Source organism: Tamandua tetradactyla, chromosome 11, assembly GCF_023851605.1.
Source record: "Tamandua tetradactyla isolate mTamTet1 chromosome 11, mTamTet1.pri, whole genome shotgun sequence".
Lineage (NCBI taxonomy): Eukaryota > Metazoa > Chordata > Mammalia > Pilosa > Myrmecophagidae > Tamandua > Tamandua tetradactyla.
The window spans coordinates 23,315,363-23,341,334 of record NC_135337.1 but is presented as its reverse complement, the minus strand read 5'-3'; the positions used below and the strand labels follow the sequence as shown (position 1 = coordinate 23,341,334).

General features: G+C 37.6%; 1 protein-coding gene and 1 long non-coding RNA gene across 5 annotated transcripts in view; one reads left to right on the top strand and one right to left on the bottom strand.

The window, feature by feature from the left end:
• Positions 1-22,592, bottom strand: part of LOC143649975 (uncharacterized) — a 31,170-nt gene extending 8,578 nt beyond the window's left edge. Inside the window, exons 1-2 of the long non-coding RNA XR_013159276.1 lie at positions 22,540-22,592; positions 20,410-20,441 (exon numbers count right to left, since the gene is read on the bottom strand). This is a non-coding gene — a long non-coding RNA (uncharacterized LOC143649975). The remainder of the gene's footprint in view (positions 1-20,409; positions 20,442-22,539) is intronic.
• Positions 3,096-25,972, top strand: part of AGL (amylo-alpha-1,6-glucosidase and 4-alpha-glucanotransferase) — a 121,573-nt gene continuing 98,696 nt past the window's right edge. The window contains exons 1-2 of one of the 4 annotated variants that reach the window (XM_077120137.1): positions 3,096-3,247; positions 22,917-23,066. In XM_077120137.1, the coding sequence (XP_076976252.1) occupies positions 22,985-23,066 (82 nt within the window). In that variant the 5' untranslated portion in view covers positions 3,096-3,247; positions 22,917-22,984. The other 3 variants (XM_077120134.1, XM_077120136.1, XM_077120135.1) reach the window with 3 other exon arrangements.

The window sequence follows — 25,972 nt, the reverse complement described above, 5'->3', positions numbered from 1 at the left end:
TACAAATTCAGAGAAGTGTTTATGCCTACAGTTTCTCTTCAAAGATGTTCAAGAAACTGGTGACATTAGTAATCCCTTTTTAAAAATAAATGTAATTTTATTAAGATATATTCACACACCATACAATCCATCAAAATTATACAATGGTTCACATAGTTGTGCATTCATCACCATGATCATTTTTAGAGTATTACTCCAGAAAAAGAAATAAAAAGAAAAATAAAACCCCAAACATCCCATACACCTTACCCCCACACACACACTGATCACTAGTATTGCACTGTATCTAGTTATAAGACTTACAATAGAGGTAGGTTAACAGTGTTAGTTAACAGAACAAAACATCCATAAGTAGATCCATACAAACAAGGACAACTGACTTGTTTTTTCTCAATATAGTTATACAATTATTTTCAAAGATCAAGACTACTGGATTACAGTTCTTCAGTATTTCTTTCTGGCTATTCTAAAATACTAGACACTAAAAAGAAATACCTATAAAATTTACAATGTGACTGTGTGATTGTGAAAACCTTGTGTCCAATGCTCCTTATATCTAGGGTATGGATAGATGAGTAAAATACATGGATATAAATACATAAATAAATAAATAAATAAATTATGGGGGGACAAAGGGTAAAATAAATTGGATGGATGGAAACACTTGCAGTCAATGAGAGGGAGGAGTGAGGGGTACAGTATGTATGAGTTTTTTCTTTTCTTTTTTCTTTTTATTTCTTTTGCTAGAGTAAATCAAATGTTCAAAAAATGATCCTGGTGATGAATATACAACTATGTGATGATATTGTGAGCTACTGATTGTACAGCATGTATGGAATGTTATGTCAAGAATATATGTTTCTATGTTAAGGTTTTACAATAAAAATATTAAAGTTTAGAAAAGAAATATCTATATAATAATGATGCAGTAGTCACAGTCATTTGTTAAATTTTAATTTCTCAGTTATACCTCCTCCCTCTCACATTAGTTACCACTTGGGAAGAGAGATAGAAAACTCCACCTTTGCCACAACCACTACCCCCTTCCCACCGCCATGGCTGCTGCTAGCCTATAATCTATCTATCTCTATGAAGTTTGCTTATTGTATGTATTTCATATAAATGAGTTTATGCAGTCATATAATATTTGTCTTTTTGTGTCTGGTTTATTTCACTCAACATAACGTCTTCAAGATTCATCCATATTGCAGCATGAATCTGAACTCCATTTCTTTTTATGGTTGAATAATATTCCATTGCATGTATTGACAACATTTTGCTTATTCAGTCATCTGTTGATAGACACTTGGGTTGCTTCCACCTTTTGGCTATTGTGAAAACAGTTGCTACAAAAAAAAAAAATCCATCATGCATAAAAAAAGCAATGACACCCATTTCACTTTAAGTAACCAGAAATCTCACAGTTGTGAGACTTGAGCAGAGCTCATCTAAGTCTCAAGTAAAGCATCTATCTTGTAAAATGAACCATGTGTATCAATGCCATAAGAGCACTATTTCTTCATCCCTTCCCACTTGTTCTCTGTCCAGCAAGAAGCACCAAAGATATTTGATCAGCAGATTGAGCCCTGTCAATGAGAACCATGCTTAGAATATATTAAAGGAACTAGAATTAGCCTGTTTCCCCTATGTCTCACTTTTGTGATGACATTCCTCAGCCTATTAAATAGCGGGAATCTTGTTCCAAAACCCCATTACCAATTCGAATTGTGTCACCCTGTGTTGGTTAAGTTCATGTGTCAACTTTGCCAGGTGATGGTGTCCAGTTGTTTGGTCAAGCAAGCATTGGCCTGATTGTTATCATGAGAATATTTCATGGATTTAAATCATCAGCAGTTGATTGCATCTATGGCTAACTATATCTACAATCAATTGAGGAGATTGCCTTCAACAGTGAGAGAAATCACATCTAATCATTTGAAAGCCTTATAGGAGAAATGATGATTTCAGGAGACAGAAGAGAAAATTTCCATCTTTACTTCAGTTGGCCAACTTCTCCTGGGGAATTCATTGAAAACCTTCATTGGTGTTCCCGGCTTGGAGCTGCCCTTTGGAATTTGAACTTTCCCACCTCCACAGTTGCATGAGCCAACACCTATTAAAAAACTCTCATAGTATTTACATCAAATATACATATATACACACACATACACACACACACATATATTTTGCCAGTTCTGTTTCCCTAGAGAACCTAACACATTTCCCAATCTTTAAGAATGAAAAACTGACCCAGTCCTGATGTGTGTTCCATCTATGCAATTAAGACTGGACACTGGCAATGAGTCAAAGACAGCACCACTTCTCAAGTCCTGATAGAATGTCTTGCCTTTATAGACCCCTCCCAACCTCTTCTCTCTAGGAGCTGTCTCTGCTACCTGTGGTCCAACTCCAACACCAAGAACAGTGATGCTGTCATTTGACTTATAAGTAGCATAATTAAGTACATTAATTATGGTCTAACCAAATCAGATTGAATCTGTGCCTACTTATGCTAAATTTGATGGGATTCATGGAGAAATTGAGCTTTTTTTACTCTACAAAAAATTCAGTATATGGCTTAATCTGTTTCCCCTGTCTCTACAGAATCCCATAACTGTGGTCACAATGAAAGCAATTATGAAAATACTAGAATAAAAAATCTAGATTTTTATTCACAGATCAACCACTTACTAGCCACATTATATCACCCCAATCATTTTACATCTTAGGGTCTCTTTTCTTGTTTATAACATAAAGCTAATAAAATTTTGTCTTCACAAAATCATTGTGAAAATTAAATAGGATCCTGAAAATTATAATCTGTGCAATACTATACAAATGTGGCAGATTAAATTATGTACCCAAACAAAGATATGCTATAAATCTTAATCTGAGTTCCTGAGATTGTTAACTAATTTATAAATTGAACCCCTTGAAGATGTATTATCAGACAAGGTCAGAACTCTTTTGTGAACAGGATCTTTTAAGCTCCTATTTAGGTATATAGCCAAACTGTCTGAGGCAGGATTAACTGGAGGCCTTATTAAGAGGGTACACAGAAGCTGAAACTCAGCAGAAACCAGAAGAGCAGACACAAGGAAAGAAAGATTGCCATGTGACAAGAGGCATAGACACAAGCCAAGGAATCTCAAGGATCACAGCAAGCCAGCACCAGAATGCTACAGACTTTGAGGAGAGAGCATGGCCATGCTGACAGCTTGATTTTGAACTTCTAGCCTTCCAAACTGTAAGCCAATACATTCTTGTTTTTAAGCCAATCCATTTTGTGGTATCTGTCATAGCAGCATGGCAAATAGGATAATAACTGTCAAGTTATCGTATATTATCACTGAGAATTGCAAGTTTAATTTATCAGATAAATAAACTATTTTTAAAAGCTACATCTTCATGCTAGAGTAATGATGTGATGGTTAGCGTTATGTCTGCCTCTCAAATCCCAAGAGTTATAAGGACAACTTCATCTGCAGTTATGCTGCCAAATAATGTCCAATTAATTTGCATAAATTTAAATACTCCTGTGGAAACTGTCTAACAAAATATGACTACTGAACATGTGGTTGCCACAATTTCCTATGGTTCTCTTATTACTTATAGGAAAACGAATTGTCTGACTCTAGAATTTAGATTTTTCCCCGTTTTTATATCATAAGCCAATAACATCCTTATTAGATATGATAAGATATATTGTTTTGCACAGTGTAGGTACCTGTGCTGGTTTGAAAGGAAGTATGCCCCCTAAGAAAAGCCATGTTTTAATATAAGTCCCATTTCATAAAGGTAGAATAATCCCTATTCAATACTGTATGTTTGAAACTGCAATCTCCCTGGATGATGTGATTTAGTCAAGAGTGGTTGTTAAACTGGATTAAGGGACGACATGTCTCCACCCATTTGGGTGGGTCTTGAGTGGTTTATTGGAGTCCTATAAAAGAGGAAATATTTTGGAGAAAGAGATTCAGAGAGAGCAACACTACGAAGCAGAGAGTCTACCAGCCAGTGACCTTTGGAGATGAAGAAGGAAAATGTCTTCCAGGGAGCTTCGTGAAACAGGAAGCCAGGAGACAAAGCTAGCAGATGACGCCTAGCAGACGACAAAGCCATGTTTGCCACGTGCCTTTCCAGCTGCGAGAGAAGCCTGACAGTGTTCGTCATGTGCCTTCTCACTTGAGAGGGACCCTGCACTTCATCGGCCTTCTTGAATCAGGGTATCTTTCCCTGGATGCCTATGACTGGACATTTCTATAGACTTGTTTTCATTGGGAAATTTTCTCGGCCTTAGAACTGTAAACTAGCAACTCATTAAATTCCCCTTTTTTAAAAAAGCCATTCCGTTTCTGGTATATTGCATTCCGGCAGCTAGCAAACTAGAACAGTACCCATCAAATTTTATACTAAGCAAAGTGTCAAAGAACTTTGTTGGTACAAGCATTTGTGGAAATGTGTAAAATAAAATTCATACCAAGCTTCTATTAAAGAAAAGAACCTTGTGTCAATCTAGAGGTGACTCAACCTATGGTAAATTTAAATAAATGAGTAAGGCAGTTTAATTATAGAAAATTTGGAAAACACATATTAAAAAGTATAAATTAGTTCCACAATATTCATACACAAACATTATATTATTTCACTAGATATTTATCAGGGTTGCTGAGAAATTCCACTTTGGTCTAAGCACACAGTACCTCAGGTAGAAAGATAGATGCAAGAAACCTGGGAGGCAGAACACTAAGCTTCATAGCTTTAAGAATGATGGCCAGAGTCTTCGGGGCTGACCCTCCAATTAGTGGAGAGGACAGATGTGAAGAGCATCCTGGAACTTACCTGGAGCAGTGTCTGCGGAGGATCAGCTCCTAGCAGGAGTATTATATAACAGAAAATGAAATGCCAACAGTGGGCTGAGAATCAGAACTCTCTCCTTTATTGTTGGGCCTCTAGTAGGTCCCCCCATATTCCTGTAAATCTATGAGAGAGAGAAACAGAGAGAGAGAGAGACAGAGAGAGAGACACCTGGTTGGAGTCTCAACATCCCCACGGGTCTCTTCATCATCAACATCCCAAGTCTCCTTTCCTCTCTGAGTGAGGAACCTTACTGGAAGGCATGCCAGAGCTTCCTCGATGTACTGTCCAGAAAGCAGCTATTTCATGTTGGCTTGCTCAGAAGTCCTCCAAGACTTCCTGCAATATAGTATCATCGACACTGTGTCTGGCAAAAATTCCTCTGACTTCTGAAATACAGACAGTACCTAACCCTGGATTCTTTTGCTGATGCACGTTTTCCCCTATTTATGCATTGTAGTTTGGAGGTCATTTTGTTGATACAAAAGTAAAGCTCTGAGAGTGACTAATTAGTGGCTGAGATAGGTCTACAATTGTATTTCCCGACATATACTTTAGTGTTCTTCCTTCTATGTCAGTCACCCTGGCTCCTAAACAGACTAGGATCATGAACACACAAAAGTCGTTTGACATCTTGGTTTTTATATTACTATTAACATATAACATAAAAGAACTAGGAATTATCACAACTTTTAATTACCTTCAAAATTTATTTTAAAACATCAAAGACTCAATAAACCTTGAGGAAAAGCAGAGGTCGGGATGGATCCTAGGAATTATGTTAAATAAATATGGTATGACATACAAAATCAGTTCACAGGAAGTCTTGGAGGACTTCTGAGCAAGCCAACATGAAATAGCTGCTTTCTGGACAGTACATCGAGGAAGCTCTGGCATGCCTTCCGGTAAGGTTCCTCACTCAGAGAGGAAAGGAGGCTTGGGATGTTGATGATGAAGAGACCCGTGGGGATGTTGAGACTCCCACCAGGTGTCTCTCTCTCTGTCTCTCTCTCTCTGTTTCTCTCTCTCATAGATTTACAGGAATATGGGGGGACCCAACAATAAAGGAGAGAGTTCTGATTCTCAGCCCACTGTTGGCATTTCATTTTCTGTTATATAATACTCCTGCTAGGAGCTGATCCTGAATGTTCTGAATTCAATGTACATTTCATATATTTGCCTTCCTAAAATACCGTTGTTATCAAATTTAAATCTCATATCCTTTTTAACTGTAATTTTATTATGTTTGAATCTCTACATCAATTCTTTCCAATAAAACCTTTTTTTTAAAGAAAATGAAAGCTTATTAGTATTTTCTATGTGACCAAAGGAGCAATCATTTGCCTTGACAGGACATGTAACCAATGTTCATGGAATTTATAGAAGTGCTGACAACTTGATATTTTGTTGATTTTTCACTACATTTCATTCATATACAACCTTTTATAACTGTGTAAGCAGGAAAATGACTCCCAGGATTACTGTAAATTGAGAAGAGGGCTTTTTATAAACCTTAGGCAATTAAAATAAATTGGCCTATATAGTTATACCCTTGACCTTTCCTCTGAGTTTATTTGATTGACAGAAAAATATTTCCATCAAGTGTTCTGGTAAATTGAGTTAGTGTTGGTCACCAAAATAAGAATCCATACGGCAAATATAACACGTACTAATTTTATTTTCACACAATGTTCTATGTGACGCCGTTTATTAGAAAAAAAAAAGGGATCTACTTTGAGGAGTTAATCAAAATACTTCTGCTTTCAAATTTTGGCCATACCCTCAGGCAGTATATCATTTTAACTTTTGAGCGCTGAAAAATGCATGAGTTTATAAAGCTTTGAAAAGAGAATGCAATCAATAATGGCATGGTTAAAAAAAGTTCAGTCCTCTCTTAATACCAACCTCTAAATCTTTCAATACAACAGTATTGAGGAAAATGGCATAATTGCTCACCTAAGCACTATTTGCAGAAAGAGGATACTTTCATATTTATACTTCATTGTAAATGAGCTATATGGAAATTACTGAATTTCATGCAGTCTCTCTTGGGGAAAGGAGAAGGGAGAAAGGACACGATTGTTCTTTGATTCCTTCCCAAGATGTTTTATTAAGTGTGTGCTATATACCAAGGACCTTCTGAGTTCCCAGGAGTCCAGGGGAAAATACATTTCCTTTCCTTAAGGAATACGTCTCTGATAGAAGAGATAGACATATTGACAGGATATTTTATGCATTTTTGCAAATTCTTCCATTCTGAAAGTTTTGTTTGGGGAGGTTTCTTTGTTTTCCAACCTCCTTATTTGTACAAAAGACCCAAAACATCAGCCATCGAATTAACTATTATTTCTAATGGAGAAAATAAAAGACCAAAATGGATGAGAAGAATACTACTTTTGAAAAAAAAAAAAAACAGTGAATGCCGCTTTGTTAGCATTGTGCTAGGCCTAAACTTATCATATTGCCATGAGATACAGCAAATTCAAGCCCCATAGCTTTTTCTGTGACATTTCAAAAGTGCAAAAGGAAATGCATATTAATATATTTAACATACATAATTAATGCATATATTAAAAAGAAATAAAGAAATGCAGCTTACAGGTCAGTTCTGGAAGTCCTGATTCATGAGATAGTCAACTACTCATGTAAGAGCAAAAAAGAAATGCGAGGAAAATATAGTAAAGAGATTAAAAAACAGGTTAGCCTAAGTAAACTATTAATTAAATCAGAAACAAAAGTATGGATATTATAATACAATTAATTAACTTATTCTTTCCTTCCACCCTGCATTGATTTGTTATAGTTATTAATGGATGCCTGCAAGAGCCAGACTCTATACTAGGCAATGGAGATACAGACATAATAGGGATAATATTTCTAAAGGTAATAATGCGCCTTTCTCATTTGCCTTTACAACATACAAGACTTTCTCCATTCAGTCTAAGATCTTCATCTGTCTCAGTAAAGGATTTGCATTTTTATAGAATGAACGTAAAAAGAAAGAGTTAATATTTAACACCTAACATTCATATTAGGGTTTTGCAGGATGACTATAGGATTGTAGAGGGAAAAAGGATTTTCTGAATTTTTTCTCTCTTAATTAACATATTAGGGGCTGGGTCTAGTGGACTAGTCCCTGATAGGGAGGAATGGAAAGCCATTCCTTCTGAGTTTTAGAGATTATGAAGAGACAACAAAAAGAAGTAAAGGGAGGTTAGTGAAAGAAATAGTCCGATACATTTTGATATAAGAGAGTGCAGTAGATTGAAGGGATAACTAGAATATAAACTCCACATAGGCAAGAATTTTTGTCCATTTTATTCACTACTGTACCCCAGTGCCTAGAACAATGCTTGGCATGCAGTAGGTACTAATTAATAGCTGTTGCATGCATGCATACAGGGTTTTTTGTTCTGCTCCCTGTTCTGAACTCTGGGTATAGAGCGGTATGCCAGGGAGCCTCCTTCCAAGAAGGACAGTGCCAGCGTGGTTTAGAGGATAAGACTATGAAACTAGGCCTGGTTTTCATCCCCAGCACACATTTCAGGGTACCCACCACAGTAAGGTGAAACAACCCCCAGCAAAGGCTCATAAAGTGGATGCCTTGGGCCAGGGACCATTTGGAGAACATCTGAGATACTCAGAGGGGATGCAGTGATGGTAGGAACTCAAGAACACTGAGACAGCAGGAGTGCTCTAGGTTCTAAACGAGCCGAGAAGGAATGACCAGGAAGCCATCAGCTACAGACATCAGCAATTTATGCCAACAGACTAACCAGGATAGGATTAGACAGAAATACTTCAGGTGATGCCAGCGCCTTCACAAACAGTGACAGCTCAAGTTCAGAGAGTTCAACTCCCCCCAGGACAACAAGCTCATGTGAGTTCCTGCTCCATGTGCCACTTTAGACAGAAATAAGGAGAAAAAGGAGAGATTGGAACAATAGAACAATTATTTCAAAGAAATGCATTTAAAGAGATCAAATGATTGGATCAGATTTGGTTCCAAAACAGATTAGAATAAAATTATGTGTGTGTTTCCCTGCCTACCTAGTAGCAGAAGGCATGGTAAAGAAGATCAGAGCAGTTCTCAAGGGTAAAGAAAGTATCTTAGTATATCTGAGTGTAACGTGAATAATTTTACAACTCTGCTATCCAGATAGAAAGCACTGTCCCTGCCTCATGGACTCTAGTGGGAGTGGGAGAAAAGCAATAAAGTAGTTTTCATCCAACGTGATACATAATAGAACAAAATAAACACAAAGAGCTGAAGGAACATAAAAGATTCCAGAAGCACGCAATTCAAACCCAGAGGAGAAAGGCAAGAGAGGGAAAGATTCCCTGAAGGAGACTGACTGAGTTGAATGAGACTTAGATTTATAAGAATATCCCAGGAAGAAAACAAACTCACTGCTGACACGGTCATATATAAAGTCAATGTTCAAATTCAATTTATAAAACCTTCTTTGGTTACCTGGCTGTTGGGACAGTTTGTTATCCCCATATGTAGTATTTATTTAACAGAATCCCTGAGCATGTAACTGAAATCACATTCTCTAATTGAATCCACATTCCTACACTTGCTCACTGTGTGGTCTTAAGCAAATCACTTAATCTCAGGTCTTCAGTTTCCTTAAATATAAATCAGGGGCCAATAATTGTGTTGTTTGAGAATTGAGTTAGTAGATGCAATGGGCTTAGAACAGTGCCTGGCAACTCATACATGCCCAGCAAATATTAGCTGTTATTAACTATTTAGAGGGCATGGATTAATTTTCAAAACATTTCACATATTTAGTTTTTGCATATCCTTGGAAGAGAGATTATAGTTTAGGAATTAGGGCATAAAAGAAGTTAAATGAGTTGTATAATATCTGAGGAGGAATGCTTTCCCCAATTCCTGTTCTTAGCAAAGTCCTGGCTTATTTTTGCTCTTTAACTTGCTCCATTTCTGGGCAGGTGGAGCGGATTATCTGGTTGGTAATTTGGGGAAGAATAACTGGGTGAACTTGGCTCACCTCTGCCCTTCTTTCTTTTGGAAGTGAAAATGCACAGAGCATGATTTCTCCTGTCCCATTATGACTCAGAGGGTAAGTTGGCCTGGTTCTGGAATTCAGTGTTAGCAAGCTCATTTAACTGACAGATGTAAAACTGCATTCTCAAACTGTAATGATTTTTTTCATGGTTGTTTGCTTAGTTTTCTGTGTACTAACTATTAATTAACCACCAAGCTTTCTGACAGACTTCTGAAACACCTCTCAATGTGATCAAGCTCATTAAACAATCAGTTCCATTTTTTCTTGGAGACATACCTCCTGGAAACTTTCATCCTTCTGCTCTAAACTGTTTGCTCTGACAACCTGCAAAAGAAACTACTTGTTGCCTGCCAATATTCATTCCTTCCTTCCTTAATAACAAAACCTGGTGTTTAGCTAGTCTTATTGCTATCCAGAAAAAGGCTGCATCTGTGTGTACCTTGTGACTAAGTTTTGGCTAACTCGATATAAGCAAATATTTTGTATAGCATTTGCAGGAATTCTCCTTAGAAAGAGGGGGAGACACTTTTCTCTTGCTTTTTCTCTGTCCTGCTGCCTAAACTTAAATACAAGAGCCAGACCTCTGGCAGCCACATTGTACCAGAAAGATGAGGTCCACACAGTAAGAGGGAGAGCGCAGTGAGTTGTAAGGAGCCTGGGTTTCTGGTAACGTATAGAGCTGCCACACTGGTATTGAATTGCTTTCCTCCAGACTTTTATGAGCAAGAGAAATAAACTTTTCTCTCGTATAACTGCTGCTCTTTTGCCTTTTTTTCTCTGTCGTATATAGTTGAAATAACACTGACAAACATGGAAAATCAGTTTTAAGTTCCCCTTCCCTGGTCCTCTATCCTCAGTGGTACTGCCAGCCCTAAGCCCTCCCATATGGTAACTCTGGAGCTACCACTGCAGCAGCTCAAATCAAAAAGTTAAAATGACTTAGGTTTAAATTTGGGGGCCAAGGAACATTCCAAGAGATCTACTTTAAAAAAAAAAATCCACTAAGTAACCTTCCTGAATTTCTTCCTGTCATGGTTTCTAAGCATTTAAGAGACTGCTTTTAGCTAATTGTTATATGAATGCCTATGAATTTTTATTATGACTTTTTCTATACAAGGAAAAGCTCAAGTTTGTGTTGTTGTTTTACATAGAAACAAACTAACTTCACCTCAATATTTGTACATAAAAATTTTCTAACACATATGTACTGTACGTTGACTAACCCTTACTTTGTTCTTAGGCTCTGTGCTTGCCTAGTTTCCTACAATTTGGTCTGAAGTCTTGGACTCTTGTCTTTGCACTCTGAATTTCTTCTTGTATGATATTTCACAGAATAGGAGACCTTCTAGTTATGTCTTTTGTCTCTACTACACTCTGGAAGCCTTCCCTCTCTGTCTCTCTTTTTTAATATTTTTATTGTAAACGTTGTATGTATTGTAAACATACAAACATTCTTGACATGGTTACAATCGATGGCTCACAATATCATCACATAGTTGTATATTCAACACCATGATCATTTTTTGAATATTTGCATCTCTCCAGCAAAAGAAATAAAAAAGAAAAAATTCATACATGCCATACCCCTTACCCCTTCCTCTCATTGATCACTAGTATTTCAATCTACTCAATTTATTTTAACCTTTGTGGAAGCTTTCTCTTTGTCTAATTTGTCTGGCTGTTATCCCTGATTCAGCAACTAGACATCACCCTTCTTTCTTAAACTATCATTTCCTAAAAACTTAAGTGTTATAGTGGACACTTTAAATGAATGCTTTCTTTATTTCATCTAATCTTCACACCAAGCCTGCAAGTGAGGTGCTTTTTCTCCATTTATTGATGAATCAACTGCAATTTAGATCAATGAAAACTAATGCAAGGTTTGTTTGTCTTCAAAGAATACTTTCTTTATGTTGTACTTTTCGCTTTTGGAAAATCTCTTTGGTTGTCCACACATCATCATATTCAGGTCCTCTTACTACAACTCTATTATTTCCATTCCTATCTTCTCTTTTTCTTCCTACCAGCTATATGTGGATATTTCAGGAAGTGCAGAATAAATCATTCATTTTGGAATGGATTTTAGAAACACAATTCCAAGTTTTGCAAAACAATATCACTAATAATATCAATATACACCACTTCAAAATAAAATACACAGAAAATACTGAAGAGTATAGTAGCTAAGTAAGGCAGCCTAGTCCACTTCAGACCCAGAAGAGCTCAGTAGGACCTAACTATAAATAATACCCCAGATAACTCCTTTCCTTTCAGAAAATACACACACATATACACAATCCTGGAGAAAGCCTCTCTAGCTACAGCTGCTACGCCCCCCACACATTCTCCCAAGTACATTAACATCAATTATTTTAGATAACACTTGAATCACGGCCAAAGAGCTGAAATTATCATCAGATGTTCCTCAGGAGATTCTTATCGTGACAACTCTGGCATGAAATTAATGTGTATATATAGATCACTGTCATGCACAGGACAGGCACATGACAAATGTTCCCTGAAAAGAAGGCTGTACATGGCACCACTGTAGGCCCAGATTGCAAATTCACGGACATTCCAAGAACTTCACAAATAGCACCGTGGTGTAACTTTTTCTTTTTAAAGCAGACACTGTGTGGCTTGTAAAATTACTCTTAGAGGCACATCATATTAAGTAATAATGCTTCATTACTTAATATTCTTCACTTTTTTTCCTAATCTGAAATCTCCAAAATTAAGGTTATTTGGATCAACAAACCATCTTTTGAAATTCAAGCATTTGTATAAGCTAATAATTCAACACTGAAGGGATTAATTTGATCAATCTGCTTTCTCCTTATGCCTAGCTGAAATATTGGGCATTAAAGTGAATGAGTGTTTTGCTGGACAAAGGACAATGGGAGGACATAGTTTTGGAGCCCTAGACAATAGTTGATTTATAGGGGCAGGACAGTGTTATATGAGGCAGTCACAGGAAAGACTGAAAGTGGAAGAGAGTACAGAAAGGGGGGCCTGAAGACAAACATAAATGTGAGCTGTGTTTCACAGTACGGTCTGGGTCCCTGTCTGGTAACATTTTTACAAACACAGGCACTTAATGAGCATCAGACACCATTCTAAGCCCTCATTAAATTAATGGTAAGTAATTTTTTTAATCCCCATTTCACAGTTGGAGAAAGCAAAATACAAAAAAATTTTAAGTTCCTTCAGAAAGTTAACTTCTAGTTAGTGGCACAGCTGTGATTCAAATCTAGACACTATCTCTCAATAATGAATTATAGTTTTACACAGCATGCACTCTAAAGTAGCAGCTTTCAAACTTGCTTTGGACCATGACTCTCAATAGGAATATATGGCCCAGTAGATTAAAATATATATATATATTTTTATATATATATATATAGCACAAACAGAAGTTTCATGAAATAATATTTTTATCAGATGCAAAGTATTCAGATCATTTCTATCCTATTTGTAAAAATGCTTTACAACCCTGTGGTTATGAGCCACAATTTGAATAATACGGCTTTAGAAACCAGGGCTACAAATGCTAACTGAATATTGATACTTGATGCTTGACAGTCATCTCAAAATTAACATTCCAAAACCAAACTCCTGATTTTTTTTTTTTATATTATACTATCTCTGTCTTTACTGTCTGTCTTTCCTTCTGATTTCATTTGTGTCCCCAGGCCTCATCCCTCTGTCATTCTCACATTCATCTTCATTCAGTGTTCTAACATTATTGCATTACAGTTTAGTAATATTGTGCTATCCATTTCTGAATTTTTACAACCAGTCTTGTTGCACAATCTGTATCCCTTCAGCTCCAATTACCTAATATCTACCCTATTTCTATTTCCTGATGGTCTCTGCTACCAACTGAAATTCTCCAAGTTCATTTGCTAATGCCAGTTCATATCAGTTAGACCATTTAGTATTTGTCCTTTTGTTTCTGGCTAATCTCACTCAGCATAATGTCCTTAAGGTCCATCCATGTTGTTACATCTTCATGACTTTATTCTGTCTTACAGCTGCACAATATTCCATCATATGTAATACCACAGCTTGTTTAGCCACTCTTTTGTTGATGGACCTTTGGGCTGTTTCCATCTCTTGGCAATTGTAAATAATGCTGCTATAAACATTGGTGTGCAAATGTCCATTTGTGTTTTCGCCCTCATGTCCTCTGAGTAGATACCTAGCAATGGTATTGCCGGATCATATGACAATTCTATACTTAGCTTCCAGAGGAGCTGCCACACTGCCTTCTACAGCGGTTGAACCATTTGACATTCCCACCAACAGTGGAAAATGTGCCTCTTTCTCCACATCCTCTCCAGCACTTGTTACTTTCTGTTTTATTGATAATGGCCATTCTGGTGGGTATAAGATGATATCTCATTGTGGTTTTGATTTGCATTTCCCTAATAGCCAGGGAAGTTGAGCATCTTCTCATGTGCCTTTTGGCCATTTGTATTTCCTCTTCTGAGAAGTTCCTGTTCATGTCTTTTTCCCATTTTGTAATTGGGCTGTCTGATTTTTGTTGTTGAGTTGAACAATCTCTTTATATATTATGGATACTAGACCTTTGTCTGACATATCATTTCCAAATATTGTCTTCCATTGTGTAGGCTGTCTTTTCACTTTCTTTGACAAAGATCTTTGATGCACAAAAATGTTTAATTTTGAGGACTTCCCATTTATTTATTTATTTCTTCAGTGTTCTTGCTTTGGGTGTAAGGTCTAGGAAACCGCCTCCTATTATAAGATTGATAAGATATTTCCCTGCATTTTCTTCTAAAACTTTTATGGTCTTAGATCTAATGTTTAGGTCTTAGATCCATTTTGAGTTAATTTCTGCATAGGGTGTGAAGTATGGATTCTCTTTCATTCTTTTGCATGTGGACATCCAGTTCTCTAGTCACCATTTATTAAAGAGACGGCTCTGTCCCATGTGAATTGACTTGACTGCCTTATTAAAGATCAATTGTCCATAGATGAGAAGGTCTATATCTGAACACTCTGTTTGATTCCATTGGTCAGTATATCTACCTTTATGCCAGTACCATGCTGTTTTGACCACTGTAGTTTCATAATACGCTGCAAAGTCAAGATAGCGTGAGGCCTCCAACTTCATTTTTCTTTCTCAGGATATTTTTAGCTACTTGGGGCACACTGCCCCCCCCAAATAAATTTGGTTATTGGTTTTCTATTTCTTAAAAGTAAGTTTTTGGGATTTTAATTGGTATTGCATTGAATCTGTAAATCAATTTAGGAAGAATTGATATCTTAACTATATTTAGTCTTCCAATCCATGAATACGGTATGACCTTCCATTTACTTAGGTCTTCTGTGATTTCTTTTGACAATTTCTTGTAGATTTCTTTGTATAGGTCTTTTGTATCTTTAGTTAAATTTATCCCTAAATATTTTATTCTTTTGTTTGCAATTGTACATGAAATTTTTTTCTTGATTTCTCCCTCAGATTGTTCATTACTAGTGTATAGAAACACCACAGACTTTTGAGTGTTGATCTTGTAACCTGCCACTTTACTGTACTTATTTACTAGCACTAGTAGTTTTGCTGTGGATTTTTCACGGTTTTTGACATACAGTATCATATCATCTGCAAACAGTGAGAGTTTTACTTCTTTCTTTCCAATTTAGATGCCTTGTATTTCTTTTTCTTGTCTAATTGCTCTGGCTAGAACTTCCAACACAATGTTGAATAACAATGGCGATAGTGGACATCCTTGTCTTATTCCTGATCTTAGGGGGAAAGTTTTCAGTTTTTCCCCATTGAGGATGATGTTAGCTCTGGGTTTTTCATATATTCCCTTTATTATGTTGAGGAAGTTCCCTTCTATACCTATCCTTTGAAGTGTTTTCAACAAAAAAGGATGTTGAATTCTGTCAATTCCTTTTCTGCATTAATTGAGATGATCATGTGGTTTTTCTGCTTTGATTTGTTGATATGGTGTATTACATTAATTGATTTTCTTATGTTGAACAATTCTTGCACACCTGGGATGAATCCTGCTTGGTCATGGTGTATAATTTTTTAAATGTGCTGCTGGATTCGATTTGCTAGAATTTTGTTAAGGATTTTTGCATCTATATTCATTAGAGAGATTGGTCTGTAGTTTTCTTTTTTTGTAATATCTTTGTCTGACTTTGGTATGAGGGTGATGTTGACTTCATAGAATGAGTCAGGTAGATTTCCCTCCTCTTCAATTTTTTTGATGAATCTGAGCAGGATTGGTACTAATTCTTTCTTGAATGTTTGGTAGAATACACATGTGAAGCCACCTGATCCTGGACTTTTCTTTTGGGGGAGCTTCTTAACAACTGATTAAAATTCTTTACTTGTGATTGGTTTGTTGAGGTCGTCTATTTCTTCTCGAGTCAAAGTTGGTTGTTCATGCCTTTCTAGGAAGTTGTTCATTTCACCTACATTGTCAAGTTTATTAGCATAAAGTTGTTCATAGCATCCTCTCATTACTTTCTTTATTTCTGTGGGGTCAGTGGTTATGTTTCCTCTTCCATTTCTGATTTTATTTATTTGCATCCTCTCTTTTTCTTTTTGTCAACCTCGCTAAGGGTCCATCAATCTTATAGATTTCTTCATAGAATCAGCTTCTGGTTTTGTTAATTTTCTCGATTGTTTTCATCTTCTCAGTTTCATTTATTTCTGCTCTAATCTTTATTATTTCTTTCCTTTTGCTTGCTTTGGGGTTAATTTGCTGTTCTTTCTCTAGTTCTTCCATGCGGAAAGTTAATCCTTCAATTTTTGCTCTTTCTTCTTTTTTTTGATAAAGGCATTCACAGCAATAAATTTCCCTCTTAGCACTACCTTTGCTGCATCCCATAAATTTTGATGTGTTGTGTTTTCATTTTCATTTGCCTCCAGATATTTACTGACTTCTCTTGTACTTTCTTCCTTGACCCACTGGTTGTTTAAGAGTGTGCTGTTGAGCCTCCACATATTTCTGAGCTTTCTGGCACTCTGCCTATTATTGATTTCCAGCTTCATTCCTTTATGATCTCAGAAAGTGTTTTGTATGATTTCAATCTTTTTAAATTTATTGAGACTTGCTTTATGACCCAGCATATGGTCTATCCTTGAGAATGATCCATGAGCACTTGAGAAAAGGTGCTGTTGTGGGATGTAATGTTTTATATATGTCTGTTAAGTCTAGCTTAGTTATCGTATTATTCTAATTGTCTGTTTCTTTATTGATCATCTGTCTAGATGTTCTGTCCATTGATGAGAGTGAGGAATTGAAGTCTCCAACTATTATAGTAGATGTGTCTATTTCTCTTTTCAGTGTTTGCCTCATGTATTTTGGAGCATTCTGGCTCAGTGCATAATTATTTATGATTGTTAAGTCTTCTTGTTGAATTGTTCCTTTTATTAATACATAGTATCCTTCTTTGTCTCTTTTACCTGTTTTACATTTGAAGTCTAGTTTGTTGGATATTAGTATAGCTACTCCTGTTCTTTTCTGATTGTTATTTGCATGGAATATCTTTTCCCAACCTTTCACTTTCAACCCATATTTATCCTTAGGTCTAAGATGCTTTTCCTGTAGACAGCATATAGATGGGTCCTGTGTTTTAGTCCATTCTGCCAGTCTATGTTTTTTGATTGGGGAGTTTAATCCATTAACATTTAGTGTTAATTATTATACAGGCAGTACTTCCTTCTACCATTTTGCCTTTTGGATTTTATATGTCATGTCTAATTTTTCTTCTTTTTATCTTTACTGATAGTCTTCATTTCTATACTCTTCTCCACACCTCTCTCTCCCATGTTTTCCTATCTGTCTCTAGTGATCCCTTTAGTATTTCTTACAGAGCTGGTCTCTTGGTCACAAATTCTCTGAATGAATTTTTGTCCACAAGTGTTTTAACTTTCCCCTCATTTTTGAAGGACAGTTTTTCTGGATATAGAATTCTTGTTTGGCAGTTTTTCTCTTTTAGTATCTTAAATATATCATCCCACTGTCTTCTCGCCTCCATGGTTTCTGCTGAGAAATCTATGCATAGTCGTATTGGGCTTCCCTTGTGTGTGATGGATTGTTTTTCTCTTGCTGCTTTCAAGAGTCTCTCTTTCTCTTTGACATCTGATATTCTGATTAGTCAGTGTCTCGGAGTACATCTATTTGGATCTATTTTGTTTGGGGTATGCTGTACTTCTTGGATCTGTAATTTTTAGTCTTTCTTAAGAGTTGGGAAATTTTCAGTGATAATTTCCTCCATTAGTTTTTCTCTTCCTTTTCCCCTCTCTTCTCCTTCTGGGATACCCACAACATGTATATTCATGTGCTTCATGTTGTCATTCAATTCCCTAAGTCTCTGCTCATATTTTTCCATTCTTTTCCCTACATTTTCTTTTGCTTGTCAGATTTCAGATGTCCCATCCTCCAGTTCACTAATCATATCCTCTGCCTCTTGAAATCTGACATTGTAGGTTTCCATTGTTTTTTTCATCTCTTCTACTGTCCTTTTCATTCAGATAAGTTCTGTGATTTGTTTTTTCAGACTTTCAATTTCTTCTTTTGTTCATTCCTTGCCTTCTTTATATCCTCTCTCAATTCACTGATTTGATTTTTGATGAGGTTTTCCATGTCTGTTCGAACGTTCAGAATTAATTGTTTGAATTCCTTCATCCCATTTGAATTGTTGGTTTGTTCCTTTGACTGGGCCATTTCTTCAATTTCCTAGTATGAGTCATTATTTTTTGCTGGTATCTAGGCATTTAATTATGGTAATTAGTTTATTCTGGAGATTGTTTTCATTTTTTTTCCCTAGGAGTTTCTCGCTGGATGACTTTGCTGACTATCTGTTCTTTGACATTCAGTACAGCTTATTCTAGACCTCTAGCTTAGGTTTTGTTTAATATATCAGAATTTCTCAGTTCTTGTTTTTTTTGTTTCTTGCCCTGCCTATATGGTGCCTCCCCCACCCCCAACTTAGGAGGGTTTACTTAGGTATTATAGACCCCAATCAGATTTTCCCAGACCAAACTGGTCTCCTCTCAGGAGCAAAGAGTCACCTGCATCAGTTTTCCCTGAGGGTGAGACCCAGAATATTGAAAGGCTTTCCTATGACGTATCTGGACTTTGTGTTTTTCCTATCCTGCCCAGTATATGGTGCTTTTCGGCCTGCAGGTCCCACCAGTATAAGGTGATGTGATACGTTTAAGTTCAGCAGACTCTTCCTGCTGGGGGCATTGTGGAGAGAGAGGAGAGGTTGTAGGTTGGCTTTAATTGCTTCACTTTTCCAGACCCTGGGGTCTGAATTCCTTGAGGGAGGGATTCCACCTGCACTGGGCCCCACCGCTCTCCTGGGGAAGGCACAGGTTCCAGACAAACACTCAAACAAGCTTAATTCTGCCCATGCCTGTGGCAGGGGAGCCTGAGAAGCCTTGCAGCTGTATCCAAACAGTAGTCAAGCCACAGAAACAAGCCACAAAAGAGAAAAAGAAAAATCCTTTTCAGAGCAGGACCCCATTCCTCGGGTTTGACAATCAAGAACTTAAGTTGGTACATTGCTCTGTGTATCTCCAGGTCCTATGTACCCCTCCTTTTCTGCAGGACCCAGACCTTTTCAGATCCAAAAAAAAACCTTCTGTTGTTTTTCTTTTTCTGTCAGCCTTGCCCCATCTGAGCTGGGTCAAAAACTAGTGACCTCTGCTTTTACTCGACCTCCACTTCTACTCAAGGTTGAGCTGAGCTGGGGTCCTAGTTTTAGTAGTAAGAATTTGTCAATTAATTCCACAAATTTGGAGCTTAGTAGAGCTCAACCCCTTGCTGCAAGTAAAGTCTCTTCCTTTCCCCTCTGGGAAGCAGCCTGTGGGGAAGGGGCACCAGCCACCTCGGATTGGGGGACTCATGGTTCTGGGGGGGCTCGCAGCCAGTCCAGCTGGTCCAGACTGAAGTACTCTATGTGTCTGGTCACTGAGGTGGCCCCAGCAGTTGTTCTGTACTGTTCCTGGCTATTTACTAGCTGCTCTGGAGGATGAGCTAAATCCCACATCTCGCTAAGCCGCCATTTTGGCTCTCCTCCAAACTCCTGATATTTGCCCTCCAGCCTTGCTCCTTTTCTTTTCTTCTTCTCTTGTAAATGGCAACTTTTTCTGCACTGCCCATGTGGTTGCTACTGAACACGTGAAATGTAGCTTGTTGGAATGGAGATGTACTGGAAGTGTAAAACAACACCAGATTTTGAAAACTTAGTATGAAAATGTTATAAATATTATTAATTCTATAATAATGTAAATATTGTATAATAGTATTGTAATTAATTCACTTAGTCCTTTTTACTTTTTTTAATGTGGTTACTTGAAAATTTAAAATGACTTATGTGATTGGACAGTGCTGTTCTGGTTGTTCAGCCCAAAAGCCTGGATCATTCTTAACTTCTTTCTCTTCACCTGTAGACTCTACTTTCAAAATATACACAGTACTACGTGGGCCACAGTGGCTCAGCAGGCAGAATTCTCACCTACCATGCTGGAGACCTTGGTTCGATTCCTGGTGCCTGCCCATGCAAATATACACACACACACACACACACACACACACACACTGTATTCAACAACTTCTCACCACCTTTACTACTATCCCTTCTTTCTCCCAACACTCACATATACCACATCACTGTTATCTCTCACTTGGATAAAAGAGATACTGTAGCTTCCTAACAGGTTTCCTTGCTCCTTCCTTGCCACACCCATAGTGATCCTTTTTAAAGGGCAATCAGATTATGTAGCTCTACTGTTCAAATTCCTCCAATAGCTCCCTTTTTTTCTCAGAATAAAAGCCTAAGTCTTTGCAATGGTCTAGAAACACAATGCCAAGATCTGGCTGCCATCCCCATCCCATCTGTATAACCTAATTTCTTACCACTGTCTTCAACCAACTACACTGGCCTCCTTGAATTTCCCATCTATCCTCCTACACGGTGGCCTCTGAACTGGCTGTACCACTGCAAGGATATCCTGTTTCCTGATATCATCTCTTTCCTTTCCCTCAGTTTGGCACAAAGAGTAAATTTACCTGTGAATCCTTTCCTGACCATTGTATTTAAAATTGCAAGCCTCTCTTGACTTTTTTCTCTTATACAACTTTTTATCCTGAACAACTTATCTGTCTCCCAGTAATGAAATATAGGCACTCCTTGAGGACAGTGACTATTTTGTTTAATGCTGCGTTCCCAGTACCTGTGCCTAGTGCACAATAAACAGTTTTTGAATAAATTAATGATTCGTGGGTTCCCAAACTTAGCTTCAGACCATTCGCAATTGGTCATTCTCAGAAATCTTTTCGTTTTTAATCCACTGTTCTTATTCCACAATAAAGAATAAAGACCCTCCTCCAGACTCCACTAGTTTAACCCAAACCCTTAACCCATTTTCTCATGACAGTTAGATGACTCCAGCCCCCAGCCCAAAAGTCCTCAATTTTCCTTTTCCTTCAGACATAAAATCTCCTAAGACATCTGCAAGAATTTCTGACCTATAACATATGCAGCTACAGCCAATAAAGATCCTTAATCTCGATCTTCAAATCTATCTAGAGTACATTAGGCATAATCTGACCTGTTAATACTAGTGGTACTTTTCACTTGTGTGTCTACTGGCCACATTTCATCTACACAAATCCCCTCATGCTTGCATTTGGGAAGATGTCGTGTGTCTGTGTTAGGACTACAGCTAATGGGCATGTGATGGACAGGATTTCAGAGACTGTGGCCAGGCGGACCCCTCATTTTAAGGACGGGGAAATCAAGACTCAGAGAACTTAAGTGAATTGGTCCAAGTTAAAACAAAACCAAACCAAAATGCAACATAGCTGAAAAAGGTTCCAGGAGCCAGGTCGCCTGCCTACCACACTCGACCCTTCCCACTAAACGACCCACATCGCGGCCGTTCCATTACACAATGTTCAATTGGCGAGCATGCAAGCTGTTTCAGCTGGAAGGCTCCCAGGCCGCGGAACTCCTTTGCTGTAAACTGAGGAGACTGTAGGTCCCGGCGCCGGCCGCGGCCCCTCCTCGGCAGGGAGACCTACCGCGTCCACGCTCTCGCGAGACTGACAGTCCCGGGGAGCAGGTCCCGGGCCTCGCGGAAGTGGGCGAGAGGACCGCGTCGCTCCCACCCGGGGCGTGTTCGCAGGTGGCTCCGTGGAGTCGAGGGTCTCCTCAGGGATCGGCGCGAGGCCGAGCCGAGAAGAAGCTCCCCGCCACTCCGACAGCCACCTCGGCCCGGGCTCCGCTCCTCCCCAGCCCGGCCGCCGCTGCCCCTCCCTTTGCCCTTGACGGTGCCCGACCCCCCGGGCAGCGGTTCGGTCCGCGGCTGGGCAGCCTGCCTTTCCCCTTCTGCTCTGCGTCCCCTCCCCCGCCTCTGGCACCAGTGTCGCGGGTCCAGCGGTGTCCCAGAAGCCGCACGTACAGCTTGCATGTGTGAGTGCTAGGAATGCCGCTGGCCTCCTGGAAAAATGCGTTCTTTCTATCTATAGCTCTCTCTGTACATCGTATGTCTACGACGGCTATTCCAGGGGCAACAACTGCTCGCCTCTCTTCTCATCTCCCCATTGGTGGCTCCCGACCCGAATTTGGGAATGGGGAGATCTCCCACCTGTTATCTTTGAGCAGCCTAATCTCCTGTAAGCAGAAGTGCCATTTGGCTTCTTCAAAGCCGTTTGGCTTGGGGTTGGGAATTTCGCCTGCCCCCCTCCCCAGCCAACTGCAGGCTTTCTCTGTGGATTGCTTTTCTCTGAGAATGCTTTAGTTGTTTTATTGAAAGAATCTATGATACAATATTTATGCTTTGGTCTTACTCATTTTGCTCGAAGAGAGGAAACGACTATCAATTTTGCCTTCTTTTGATCTTATTTATAAGATTCGCTTTTTTGCTAGGGTTAAAATACATTTAGAACATGTAAGTGCAGCCACTAACTGGAGATTTTAAGGTAACAGTTATTTTCTTTATCATAATTTGTTTTTGTTTCATAGGGGTAAATCATTCAATTTTGAAGTTCTTTTAATTCTTTGGGAAGATTTCAAATCCAGTAGAAGTCAAAATGGGACACAATAAACAGATAAGAATTTTACTTCTGAACGAAATGGAAAAGCTGGAAAAGACCCTCTTCAGACTTGAACAAGGTCAGTAGCAAGTTGATTAGCTTGTGTTTCTTAAATTGTTAATTCACCTACTGTCTTATTAAATTAAAAAAAAAATTTGATTTAGTATTCCTCCCAAGGGCCTTTCCAAAACTTGATTTATGCAAACAATTAAAGACAGTTCTGTATTCTAAAAATATTACTAATAAAAGTTTATTTTAGTTGAAAATATTCTGTCTCTGTCATTTTAGGACCAGGATAAAACAGTAGTTTACTTTTCTTTGCATGTTAGCTTCCGCTTAAGACACAAGAAGTTACATATAAGATCAGTAAATAGACCATTATTTCTAATAACATTTATTATTAAAATTTGGTAAATTACTTCATATATAATTTTGCTTTGGGTTAATCTGATTTTGCTTTTTAAACCTTACATGCTTACTTTCCTGAACCCTTAAATTAGTAAAATTACAACAAAGATAATAGTAAACTACTATCCATACTTACTGAAAGCTTCTCAGATATGGACAAGGTAAAAGCTGAACTTTTTTTCCCTAAATAAAAAGTGACATAACTGATCAGGTTATGTCAAGATATATTTGAACTATGATTTAGAAGATCAAATTATGTTTCTATGAGGGTAAATATATAGATACTTTATATCCTTAGACTTTATAAAGTAATTTTTCAACATTGAAAAAATTTCAGGCTTATTTTACTTTAGTATGTTTTGTGAAATAGAAGTTTAAAGTATGAAAAAAATTCCAGTCTTCTGTATTGGTGTGCCAAATGGGCGTTGATATTCCTAAATATTTAGAAGGATTTTTTTTTATTTCTCCCCCATTTTAAGAGAGCTATTTATTTTTTAAAAAATTAGATCACTGAGTACTCACTTCGGTTTTAGATTACCTGACTGTACTTTTCTGCCATTTTTTTTTTTTCCTGTCAACTTGGTGTCTCTTGCTGGGCTCTCTTCCTTCTACATTTTAATTAATTGTGGACATCCCCTAGGAGTCCTTTCTTGTTCTGTTCTAATGCTCTCAAAGTCTTATACATTCTTGTGGCCTCAGCTGTTGCCTCTGTCCTGATGACTGCTGTTGAAAAAGGACCTTGAGTTATGTCTTCTTTTAGAAAGCCTGAGAGTGTTGCAGCAGGGGTAGGGAATCAGAATTCTGAGAACATTGATGCCATTCCTGGCTCTGCTGCTAAGAAACTGTTTGACTTTGGGCAAGTCACATTAATTCTAGGCATTACTTTCTTTATTTGTGAAATGAAGGTAGTACTTTTCAGCTTTTCTACCTTCCTGAGTTGTTGAGGATAGCAGTAGTGTATGACTTTATACTGATAAAGCCCAAGTAGAGATTAAGCAGTGATAAATCATTCTATCTAATCTAGCTCTGGATTTGTGGCTTCATCCAAGTGTTATGCTATAGAATATCCTGCAGGATATCTCCACTTGGATATGCTTAAATCTGATGTGTCTGAAAATGAACACCATGATTGCTTCTCATCTCCTCCCCATTCCCAAATCTCCTTTATTTCTCAGCATCCCTGTAATGATATATCAGTTTTCCTAGTTTCTCAGGCTAAAAACCTTGTGAACTTTGATTTTTTATTTTTAATGTCAGCTTCTCTTTAAGCCCTATTAATTTCTTAATGTCTCTGGTTGCCTGTCTCTCTGTCTCTTCAGCAGCATCTTCCAAAGTAAGTTATTTATGCAGTGCCATCTCTTTTATTAATTGGTGCCTATGAAGTGAAATCTAAATTCCTCTGCCTGGTTTTCAAGGCATTATATAGTGAAATTTCATCTTCCCTAGCTAAGATTGTATCTCATTGTTTGCCCTCATTAGTGGTCTACATCCTTACAGTTTCCCCCTTCATTTCCAGTTCATTCCCTCCCCAGTGGCTTTCTTTGGGCCAACCTTTATACCTCCTTGCCAGATTTTTCTATGTCTGTGTCTTTATTGTCATTCGGTGTCTGGCTTACCATCCTAAAATTTCACCTCCTACCTAATACCTTTCCATAATTTTTTACTGATACCTCCTTTTTTAAAATTTCCAGTTACACAATGATTGGAGAACAGTTGAGTGCTGAACCATATAGCATTGTCTAAAAGCTTGTTAGTTTTGTGGGGTTGAATTAGATTTTAAGATCTGTGAGGATAAGGACAGTCTTATAAAAACTAGTGCAGTGAATAACCGTTTGAAATAATTTGCTGATTGATTATTAAAACTCCAGCTAAAACTAGGAAAACCTGTAAATTCAGCTCAGCTATGTGAAGAGGGATCCACGAAGGGTTTTTGGAAGAAGAGTAATGTGGTTGCTTCTGTAACCGTAGTTAAAACCAGTAAATTTGGCCAGATGATGAAAATGGGAGCTTGTGAAATTTTTTGTGCAATAATGATGTTCTCATATTATATCATAATATCTTAGAAGATAATTTTTTTTTAATGTGAAAGGTGGATTGAAGGAAAGTGACATTGGAGACAGATAATCAACGAACGTCTATGGAAAAAAACATAGCTGGTTAAAGTTAGGGGTTTAACAACATAGGAGTTGAAAAAGAGGGGACAGAAGAATATGAGACATTTTAGAGTTCATAATATTTGGTGAAAGTAAGTGTGAAGGAAAATTCAAGGCAATTTTTTGTTCTTTCCAATTTAATTGGTTACCAAGACCTTCTTCGTTCTTCTTTCCTTTTATCTTTTCTCCAACAAAGGATTCCTCTTCATTTTCAAGGTGATATCTCCATATAATATGGATTCTTCTAATGCAACAAGTACAACATTGAAATAATTATCATTTCTAGACACACCAGAGCCTTTTCCTGTATTCCTGTATTTTTCATTTATAGCAGAATAATGAACAAAATTGCTATTCCCCAAACCTAGAATTCTGTCTTTTCATATAGATTGTTCATGTTAAAAGTTTTTACTTGTTCTTCATT